This window comes from Gouania willdenowi, chromosome 12 (assembly GCF_900634775.1).
Source record: "Gouania willdenowi chromosome 12, fGouWil2.1, whole genome shotgun sequence".
Lineage (NCBI taxonomy): Eukaryota > Metazoa > Chordata > Actinopteri > Blenniiformes > Gobiesocidae > Gouania > Gouania willdenowi.
Window position 1 is genome coordinate 33,446,218 of NC_041055.1, and position 12,500 is coordinate 33,458,717.

The window sequence follows — 12,500 nt, forward strand, 5'->3', positions numbered from 1 at the left end:
TGTATATCATTATAGATCACTAATGTACATTACTGTAGATCACTAAAATGTAGATCACTGTAGATCACTATAGATCACTACTGAAGATCATTATAGATCACTAATGTAGATCACTAATGTAGATCACTACTGTCACTATAGTGATCTGCAGCAGAACACCAGTTCATAGCGTTCAGTGTCACTATTTTGAACCCTCCAAACCCATGTGATCATATTCTCAGTGATCAATAACATTCAGTGTCAGAAAGTTGTTTATTTTAAAGTGAAATCAGCTGAAAAACATTATTTACGCTAAATGATTTAGTCACTTATTACGGCAACTTCTTATAATCCTGCTGCAAACTCCAGAATTTCACATTTATTGATAACTTTGACCTCTTTTGGAAACGTGCTGATCTATTTATTTATTTTTAAAAACACAGAGTTCACCTTAATTTAGACGGAAAACAAACGTTGAAATTAAATCTACAACTAAGCCCACGACGAGCTGAGAATAAACAACGAACACTTCCATAGAAAAGTCCTTTACAGAGACCGTGTACCCCATAAACACATGTACCCCATAAACACATGTACCCCATAAACACATGTACCCCATAAACACATGTACCCCATAAACACATATACCCCATAAACACATGTACCCCATAAACACTGTGATGAACACATGTACCCCATAAACACTGATGAACACATGTACCCCATAAACACATGTACCCCATAAACACATGTACCCCATAAACACATATACCCCATAAACACATGTACCCCATAAACACATATACCCCATAAACACATGTACCCCATAAACACATGTACCCCATAAACACTGTGATGAACACATGTACCCCATAAACACTGTGATGAACACATGTACCCCATAAACACTGTGATTAACACATGTACCCCATAAACACTGTGATGAACACATGTACCCCATAAACACTGTGATTAACACATGTACCCCATAAACACTGCTGAACAGTGCAGAGCAACACAAACTAAAGCCCACAATAAACGACGTAACCATGAAAATCCACCAAAACGTAAATTTGAAGCCGAATAAAATATAAACAATTGGCTGAATATCAAATGTTTTTCACTATAATTTTAAATAAAATCCTAAATAGCCTAGAATACATTTTAGACTTGCTTTTTAATGAAAGTAAATGTTTATTGAATATTATGACATTTTCTTAAATATTCCAGTAGCCTTTGCTTTTCAATAAAAGCCTGATGTTTATCTACAGATAGAGATAATTTAGCCTCATTCAAAGGATCAAAGTGTAAAAGTTATGTTTCCTCCCTCGTTATTATACATTTAGTAAAAAGTCAGCTTTAAACAGGACGTTGGCAGGTGACGTCACCTAAAGGTTAAGATACACTGTGTGATTTTTCCAATTGTTACATTCAGCTCAAACTGTGCGACTCAGAAACAGACGAAGAAGAAAAACCAGGAAGTGGAGAGACGTTCGCAAATCTCAGCAAAAACTGTTTTAAAAAAGAAAAGACGGCGATGTGATGGACGAGGAGCTGGATGGACAGACGTGGGCAGTAGAGTCCGTCAATTTTACAGCTGTCCTACGGTGTTAGGACAACGCGCAGTGTGAGCGTTTACGGCAAACCGGTCCGTGGCTCTGCTTCATCTGTGAGATACTAGATGTATAACATGTTAGAAATCCTTACGATTGTTGATCTGGAGCTGGTTGTGAGGTGTTCATCACTTCTCATGACCCCATGTATACTACACTATGTATACTACACCATGTATACTACACCATGTACACTACACCATGTATACTACACCATGTATACTACACCATATACACTACACCATGTACACTACACCATGTATACTACACCATGTATACTACACCATATACACTACACCATGTACACTACACCATGTATACTACACCATGTACACTACACTATGTACACTACACCATGTACACTACACTATGTATACTACCCCATGTACACTACACTATGTATACTACACCATGTACACTACACCATATACACTACACCATGTACACTACCCCATGTACACTACACTATGTATACTACACCATTTATACTACACCATTTACACTACACCATGTATACTACACCGTGTATACTACACCGTGTATACTACATCATGTACACTACATCATGTACACTACACCATTTACACTACACCATTTACACTACACCATGTATACTACACCATGTACACTACACCATGTACACTACACCATTTACACTACACTGTGTATACTACACCGTGTATACTACACCGTGTATACTACATCATGTACACTACACCATTTACACTACACCATTTACACTACACCATGTACACTACACCATGTATACTACACCATGTACACTATCCCATGTACACTACCCCATGTACACTACACTATGTATACTACACCATGTACACTACACCATGTACACTACACCATGTACACTACACCATGTACACTACACCATGTACACTACACTATGTACACTACACCATGTATACTACACCATGTATACTACCCCATGTACACTACCCCATGTACACTACCCCATGTACACTACACTATGTATACTACACCATGTATACTACACCATGTACACTACACCATGTACACTACACCATGTATACTACACCATGTACACTACACCATGTACACTACACCATGTACACTACACCATGTACACTACACCATGTATACTACACCATGTATACTACACCATGTACACTACACCATGTACACTACACTATGTACACTACACCATGTACACTAGACCATGTACACTACACCATGTACACTACACCATGTACACTACACTATGTATACTACACTATGTATACTACACTATGTATACTACACTATGTATACTACACCATGTACACTAGACCATGTACACTACACCATGTACACTACACCATGTATACTACACCATGTATACTAAACCATGTATACTACACTATGTATACTACACCATGTACACTACACCATGTATACTACACCATGTATACTACACCATGTATACTAAACCATGTATACTACACTATGTATACTACACCATGTATACTACACCATGTATACTACACCATGTATACTACACCATGTACACTAGACCATGTACACTACACCATGTACACTACACCATGTATACTAAACCATGTATACTACACCATGTATACTACACCATGTATACTACACCATGTATACTACACCGTGTACACTACACCGTGTACACTAAACCGTGTACACTACACTGTGTACACTACACCGTGTACACTAGACCATGTACACTACACCATGTACACTACACCATGTATACTACACCATGTATACTACACCCTGTACACTACACCATGTATACTACACCATGTATACTACACCATGTACACTACACTATGTATACTACACCATGTACACTAGACCATGTACACTACACCATGTACACTAGACCATGTACACTAGACCATGTACACTAGACCATGTACACTAGACCATGTACACTAGACCATGTACACTACACCATGTACACTACACCATGTACACTACACCATGTATACTACACTATGTATACTACACCATGTACACTACACCATGTACACTACACCATGTACACTACACCATGTATACTACACCATGTACACTAGACCATGTACACTACACCATGTATACTACACCATGTATACTACACCATGTATACTACACCATGTACACTAAACTATGTACACTAGACCATGTACACTAGACCATGTACACTACACCATGTACACTACACCATGTACACTACACCATGTACACTAAACTATGTACACTACACTATGTATACTACACTATGTATACTACACTATGTATACTACACCATGTACACTACACCATGTACACTAAACTATGTACACTACACCATGTATACTACACCATGTACACTAAACTATGTACACTACACCATGTACACTAGACCATGTACACTACACCATGTATACTACACCATGTACACTACACCATGTACACTAAACTATGTACACTACACTATGTATACTACACTATGTATACTACACTATGTATACTACACTATGTATACTACACTATGTATACTACACCATGTATACTACACCATGTATACTACACCATGTATACTACACCATGTATACTACACCATGTATACTACACCATGTATACTACACTATGTATACTACACCATGTACACTAAACCATGTATACTACACTATGTATACTACACCATGTATACTACACCATGTACACTAAACTATGTATACTACACGATACATGACACATGATCTAGCAGAGACTTGCACAATCCCACAAAATAGTCGCACAAGTCAAAAATTGTTTGTTTTATGTCGTTACAGTTGATTACCTGGCTGGGAAACGTCACGGTTACTGTGCTAATAATAGTTATGGTGAATGGAAATAAAACTGTTAAAAGACAGCAATCCGATGTCCGAGCTTGAGTGACACACTTTTCACCAGTTAAACACACCCTTTACGGTGGGAGTTAGTGGATTAAAGTTAGTTAGTCCATTAAAACCGTACAGTAATCAACACCAAGCCGGCCCCGCGACGGAGAAGCGGAGGTGGGACAGTGTGAACTACAGCGAGCCAGCGATTAGACGGAGCGCGGCCGCGGAGCGTTACGGCCGATCGACAACGCTGCAGACTCGAATCAAGCCATCGACGAGGTCATCGTGTGGCCAGCTGCTGGGCTGTGAGTGACTTTGACTGTGACTGTTTAGCGCGACGGCATAGGATAAGCCGTTCGCCGCAGAGAGACAGTGTTAGCTTGCTAACTAGCCACCAAACAACCGGAAGTAGGTCACCGCCATTTTGTTGGTGCGCCCCGGAAGTGTACGTCAACAAAAAAGTCCGCAGGGAAGTGCGCTAAAAAAGACAGAATGGCAGACTGTGAACAATTAAAGAAAAAGCGATCTTCTGCACAAGGTGTTTTCAACAGGAAGGTCAATGCTATTGTGTTTAACATAGACCTTTTAACTGAATATGACCTCACATCTGAAATGAGGGCACTCAAGATCAGTTATGAAGAGATGTGTAATAGCAGTTTTGATTACATGGCTGTTATGGAGGAGGAGGATGCAAGTGGATTTACAGCTGAAATAGCTGGTGTGCAGAAAAAACTACACGATTGTCGCACAAAATATCAGGACACTGAACTGAAGTTGAAAGAAGCATCATGGTCCCGCAGTGCATCAGGTCAGTTTGAAAGCCTAACGGCTGACCTTCAGGACATTTTGGATCAAGCTAAAGCACTCCAGTCACGTCGCATAACCCATGAGCAGTATGATTCGGTGCTCATTGCATTGGGTGGCAGAGTCGAAGAGCTGGAGCAGTTCGTGGGGGACTGGAATCGCTACGTCCCGGAGAAGGAGGTGAATGTCATGCGGGCCTGCCTCAAAGACTTCAAGGAGAAGAGGAGAATGGCTTCTGTTGCACTAGAGAGTCTCATGCGTGAAATCAGGAAGTCGGCGCATGGCGATCGCAGTAGCCGGGCTAGTAGTGAAGACGAGGGAGACAGTAAAGGCAGCGTGGAAGGAGGAGCAACAACCACCGCTGGTAAACCCTCCACCGATGGTGCACATACTGCAGACGCGGACCCAGCAACCAACCAAGTCGCTGCAGTGAGAAGCAGCGAGCTGAGTGGTAATGTGGACAGTCCTGGTGGAGCTCAAGATGCGGGTGCTGCTTTAGGATCTCCCCCAGCTCCAACAGAGAGACAACCATCACATAGGCTCATGAGCCCAACGTTTGATCCTAGTTTCTCCAGCACACCGCAGCAGCAGTGAGGAGAACACGCTGTGCTACAAGAAAGCGTCGGAGCAGGTCGGAGCACATCTGTCGTCTCTCAAGGGTCAGTCGGACCTAGGATTGCACTCGCACCCCTAAGTCTGCCTAAGTTCTCTGGGGACAGGAGGAGCTATTGGCGTTGGAAGCGTAATTGGGGGACACTTCAGACATTAGCAGAACCCACAGGCTCCCCAGAGTGCAGGCTCTTCCACCTGCTGAACAGCATCACAGACTCAGTGAAAAGTGAGCTCAGACTGTCTCATTGCCGTACTGCAGACGAAGTCTTCCGGGTTTTGGAGGACTGTTATGGGGACATGTCACAAATCGCAGATGACATTATGTTGGAGCTTCAGGAATTACCAGGTGTGCGCAACAACCAACCAAGGGAGGCACTGCAGTTGATCCAAGCAGTAGAAAGGGCACTATTGGACCTTATAGACCTGGGTTGTGAGGACGCCATAAAAAACCAGTTGGTGATCCGATCACTTGAGAGCAAGCTACCAGACAGTATGAAGGAAAGATGGCTTTTGTACCGGTGTGACGCAGTCAATGACGTTAACCCCCGTAACCGGTTTGATAAACTATGGCAGTTCCTGAGAGATCAGAAAACTGTTCTGGTGCAATTGGAGCAGTTATAGTCCACCAGACGGTCAAACTCTGCCAGAGTAGGTGAATTGAGCCCCCGCGAGAAGCCAAAGGAGAGGACGGGGGATCGGAAGCCAGAGAGACGTTCGTTCACCAAGGCTACGGCGAGAGCAGAGTCTTCACAAAATACTTGCAGCATATGTGGCGAAGAGGGACATACTGGTCGCTTATATCGCTGTAAGACCTTCAAGAAGGCCAACCCATCAGAGAGAAGGATTTACGTGAAAAAGACCAAAGCATGCCCTAAATGCCTGGACCTTCATGGGAGTGGTGGTCCCTGCAATAATAACTTTCTGTGCCGTGGTGATGAATGCAAGAAGGGTGACACCCCCCCAGATCACCATTTCTTCCTGTGCCTTAAGCCCCCAGCCAAGAGAGACACTTTCAGACAGGAGGTCAAGGGGGATAAGAGGAGAGAACCCCGTGGTCCAACCGAAGAACAAGAGGCTTTGTTCGCAGGTCTAGGCCTGACCCCGGAGCAGCTGGAGGCTGTTCGAAAGGCATGCACAAATAAAGTGTCATCAACGGTGTGTGCTGGCAAAGGTTTGGTGGGTGAGAATGGTCTGAAGGAGCACCCAGTCCTCATGATGTTGGTGGACGTCACGACTAAGAGGGGAGACTGGGTCGGAGCGCTAATCGACCTAGCCTCCGACACTAACTATATCACCCACCAAGCAGCAGAGAGACTGGGACTGTCGGGTGAGCCAATCACACTGGTTGTGTATGGTGTGGGTGGTATGGAGGCAAAAGTAGAGACAAAAAGGTACTTTGTGAACATAAAAGTTGCCACAAAGAAGGGGACTTGGCGACTCCATGAGATGGTCTGCTATGGTTTGGAGGAGATCGCAAAAATGGACAATGCAGTGGTCTCTGGGTGCTTGGAAAAGTTCTTCCCGGGTTATGTGAAACCAGGGGAGCTGATTCGCCCAAAAAAGATCGAGCTACTTATCAGCACACGGGAGGGTCGACTGGCCCCCCAAAGGATGATGAGGTGTGGCGACCTGGTGTTGTGGGACGGCCCACTCGGAAAGACTGTTAGTGGCGTGCACCCGGACCTATTCGAGGACATTGAGGTGACTGTACGCCGCTCATCAACCCACTTTGCGTGTTCCATGAGGACAGAGTCCAGGAGGGTCAAGGTCCATAACCACTGCCCAAAGCTAGAGCGCAGTGGGAAAGCTGCGACCACGGCTACGTGCAATGCTGAGATTGTTAAGTGGCTGCAGTAGGACAGTATTGGCGCTGCCTGCGACCCTGTGTGTGGCGGGTGTCGTTGTGGAAAGTGCGCTCCTTGGGGAAAGGAGATGTCTCTCGCTGATGAGAGAGAGCTGGAGATCATCAGGGGTGGACTAACCTTCAAGCTGAGCGACGATCACAGCGACAAACCCCACTGGGACGCCAGATATCCATGGAAAGAGAACCCTGCTACCCTGCCTAATAATCGCAAGGCCGTCGAGGCAACATTCCTGAAGTCAGAGAAACGCCTCGAGAGGGATCCGGTGTGGAAAGAAGCCTACGCCAGGCAGGTGCATGATATGGTTGCCAGGGTGGCTGCAGTCCAGCTTTCCAAGACTGTGATGGACAAGTGGAACGGAGCCGTGTGGTGGGTGAACCACCTGACAGCACCCAACCCGCACTCTGTCTCCACTCCAGTGAGGCTTGTCTGGGACAGTAGTCAGGAATTTAGGGGTGTCAGCCTGAATTCCATCCTGCTTAAGGGCCCAGACATCTTAAACCCCATCCGGGCAGTGCTGCTTCGTTTCCGTGAGGGAGAGCACGCGGCGATTGGAGACGTGTCCAAGATGTACAACTCGGTGTGGTTGGAGGATCAGGAGGTGCACGTACACCGCTTTCTGTGGAGGGACTCACCAGCAGACAACATCAAGGACTACGCTGTGGTACGGGTGAATATGGGTGATAAGCCGGCTGGTTGCATCGCACAGGTGGCCATGCGGGAAACTGCCAACCTCCCGCAGTTTGCTGACAAAGTAGAAGAGAGACATGTTATCCTAGACAATGCCTACGTAGATGACATACTGTTGTCCCACAATGACCCCCAAAGACTGAGCGAGATCCTTGTGGGAGTTGAGACCATCCTCGCAACTGGAGGTTTTTGCCTTAAACCTTGGGTGCGGTCTGGTCAAAGTGGGAGGCAAGGCGGTGTTCCCACCAAGCCAGAGACCATCGTATTGCCCAACCAGTTGAGGGATGAGGACAATAAAGCTCTTGGGGTTGGTTATCACGTAAGCAAAGACAAGCTCTTCCTTATGGTTGCTGTTAATTTCTCCACAAGAAAGAAAAAGATGCGCACTGGGCTTGATCTTACCGTGAAGGACATAGAGGAGAAGACGCCAGTTCCTCTTACCCGTCGTATGCTACTGAGCCAGGTAGCTGGTCTTTATGATCCCCTTGGTCTGGTGACGCCCCTGAAACAGAAGGGTGTCATTCTAGTCAGGAGGGCCTTTCAGGAGGCTGGGTCATTGACCAAGGACACATGGGACAAACCATTGTCTAAGGAGCTACGCGGGAAGGCAATTGAGCTTTTCAAAGAGTATGCCCGGTTGAATACCATCACTTTCCCGAGGAGTATTACACCTTCTGGCTGGATGGGTAAACCCTGGGGGATCTCGTTCTCCGACGGGAGCTGTGACTCTTATGGGGCGGTCCTCTACCTGCGTTGGGAGACGTCAGAGGGTGTTGTGATCCGGCTCGTGGAATCAAAGGCTAAATTGACTCCACTCGACCATAAGGGCGACGCCGTCAAAGCAGAGATCTGCGGAGCTGTCTTTGCTGCGCGCCTGAAGGGATATGTGCTGAAACATGGGCGGTTGAACGTGGACAGGTGGTACCACTTTGTCGACAGTCAGACTGTGTTGGGCGCCATCCAGCGGGAGAGCTATGGGTTCCAGACCTTCTTCGCCAATCGTGTGGGTGAGATACAGAAGGCCGGACCTGTGACTGACTGGTGGTGGATCCCGGGGCAGTGCAACGTGGCCAATCTAGTCACAAGAGGGTGTTCCCCTGAACAGCTTGACAGTGATTCCCTATGGCAGAGAGGTCCAGAGTTTCTAACCAGGCCGGTAAAGGAGTGGCCTATGAAGTCTGCTGCAGAGGTGGCCTCCAGTACCAGGGAGGTCGTGAGTAAGCTCCACAGAAAAGCTTTCTCCGCCGTCATGACGAGAGTCCAAGCAAAAAGGTTGTCTACTCTGGACAATTCTAGTGGAAATGCTACGGGATTGGCGTCGGTAGCATCTAACACTCACAGTACGAAGAGGTTTTGGGGTTCGGCGCTCATAAGTCAAAGGGATCTGTCAAGGTTCGATACACTAACCAAACTCTGTGGGACTGTGGGATATGTTCGCAGAGCCGTACACTTCTGGTTTCTCAGCAGGGGTCAAACCGGCGAGCGAGGACAGTGGGAGGCAGTGCTCACAGTCCAGGAGCGTGCTGAAGCGTTCCAGGACTTATGCCTCGCTGCCCAGTCAGGCGTGACATTCCCAACAACGACCATCAACCGCCTGGTTGTGAACAAGGACAATGAGACAGGCCTCTTGTTGTGCTATGGCCGGGTCCAGTCTGTTAGTAAGGAGAGACCTGGGGTTCCGCTGATCCCCTACAAAAAGCGGATCAGTACCCTCCTTGCCGAAGAAGGCCACCGTGCTAACCATGAAGGTGTTGCTGGCACCCTCCTTCGAATGAGAAAAAGGGCCTGGGTAGTGCAAGGTCCTAGGGTTGCACGCAAAGTAATTGACTTATGTGTACATTGTCGGAAGTGCAGAGCTAAACTATGCACTCAAGTAATGAGCGATCTTCCCACTGTACGCACGAAACCAGCAGCCCCTTTTGAGTATACAACGTTGGATTTGTTTGGTCCGTACACAGTCAGGGACTCAGTGAGGCGGTGAACAAAGAAGAAGGTTTGGGGCGTAGTCTTTAGTTGTATGGCCTCGAGAGCGGTTCATGCAGATGTAGTTGAAGACCTGCGCTTGAGGATCTCTACAGTTTTCGGGCGTGTATCGACAAAGAAGGAGTCCAAAAGAGAGCGGCTGTGGCTGGGACTGACTGGTTGTGGGAGTTTAGCCCAGCGGACTCACCGCATCGAAATGGGGCAGCGGAGGCAGCTGTCCGTGTGCTAAAAAGGTCATTGAGCAGCGTTGGTGAAGAAGGAAACCTGACTACGCTGGAGTTCCAAACCCTCCTTTACCTGGCTGCTAACCTCTCGAATGAGAGGCCCATCAGTGCCAGAGCACAGGTTCAGGACGAGACTGTGGACATTGTGACACCGAACTCATTGCTGTTGGGTCGGGCGGGGCCCAGAGGTGACAATCACGGTTTTGACTTTCCTGCCTACCCCTTCAGTCGTCTGCGTGCAGTCCAGGTGGAAGTGGATAAGTTCTGGAAACGTTGGAGCCAGTTGGCAGGGCCTCACCTGTTTGTTCGACAAAAGTGGCACGCTCCTGCTAGAAATGTCTCAGTTGGAGACGTGGTCTGGGTGGCGGACCAAAACGCTCTCCGGGGTCGATTCAAACTGGGCCGTGTTGAGGAGGCGTATCCAGATGATAAGGGAGTTGTCCGGGACGTGAAAGTGAAGACTTGTCATAGTCGTCCCCTCAATCTGTCCCAGGCAAGGATGGATAAGGAGTCATGTCCTACCACCATACTCCACAGGGATGTAAGGAGGCTGGTAGTGTTACTGCCAGTAGAGGAGCAAGGGAGTTTTCGTTTGCTCCCCTAAGTACCTGAGAGGTGCTTACGGACTGTGGTCATCTTAATGTGGGAATTCTGACCAAACTGTTTCAGTGTACAGTTAAATGCTGTCTCTTTAATTTTGTTGACTGAGGGGTTTTTGCATGTTCTGTGCATTATTTTGTACTGTTAGTGGTTATTGTGGCCTACTCGGTCAATGACAAGTAGCCCAAGTGGGAGGTGTGTGGAGTTCTCCTATATTTTCACATGTTGGTGTATAATTTATTTGTTTTGATTTATCGCCAACCAAACACTCTGTATTATGTTATGGAATTATCGCATTTTTCTGTATTTTATTTGGGGCGGATTAATCTAAGAAAATATAGGGCGTGATGTGTGTTACCCGCGTATGTGTTTACCTGCCGGATTTCATTTGTACGGATGTCGCTGTTTTGACTGGTGAAGCTGAGCTGGTGAGTTAACGTGTAGATGTTAAACCTGTAACTACTTAAATGTTCATGTGTGCAGTTCATAATATGTCTGTGTTGTTAATGTTGTGGGTGTGTTTGTTTTATGTCGTTACAGTTGATTACCTGGCTGGGAAACGACACGGTTACTGTGCTGGTAATAGTTATGGTGAATGGAAATAAAACTGTTAAAAGACAACAATCTGACGTCTGAGCTTGAGTGACACACTTTTCACCAGTTAAACACACCCTTTATGGGTTAGAGTTAGTGGATTAAAGTTAGTTAGTCCATTAAAACCGTACAGTGTGTGTATCTGTGTGTGTGTGTGTCTGTGTGTGTGTGTATCTGTGTCTGTGTGTGCGTGTGTGTGTGTGTGTGTGTGTGTGTATCTTATGTCTTGTTCTTACTGGTTTATGTTATGATCCGTCCATGCTGTGATCAGCTAATTATAGATGTTTATTGATGGCTGATTATTATTAATTCCTGTTATTGATTATTAATTACAGATGACTAATGATTGATTACTGATTAGAGGATCTGGGTTCATGTGATCATTAGATGAACTGGTTGCTGTGGGGGGGGTTAGGGGAGGATAAAGTCCACGCACTGAGTCTTTTACATGTTTACGTTACCGTGTCCGATGATCAGCGCATGCGCCCCACAGGCTCTCACACAGTGGAGGAGGGCCTTGGGTCTGAGGCTGACGTTGATGAAGGCGGCCTCACACCCCAGTTTACACACCGCCAACCACACACACAGGAAGTCAGGCTCGTTCACCATCAGCACACCCACCACCGCGCCTGCGCACAGCGAGCCCTGCGCACGCAGCGCACGCGCAAAGCGGTTACTCCTCCGGTCCACGTCCCGGTAGGTGAGAAC

The 12,500-nt window shown here is 46.5% G+C and overlaps 1 protein-coding gene across 2 annotated transcripts in view; it reads right to left on the reverse strand.

Moving 5' to 3' along the window:
- The window catches only part of LOC114473100 (very long-chain acyl-CoA synthetase-like), an 18,870-nt gene that overhangs the window by 6,082 nt on the left and 288 nt on the right, over nucleotides 1–12,500 (reverse strand). For both annotated transcript variants that reach the window (XM_028462496.1, XM_028462497.1), the window contains exon 1: nucleotides 12,254–12,500. This exon is cut by the window's right edge and continues 288 nt beyond it. In XM_028462496.1, the coding sequence (XP_028318297.1) occupies nucleotides 12,254–12,500 (247 nt within the window). The remainder of the gene's footprint in view (nucleotides 1–12,253) is intronic.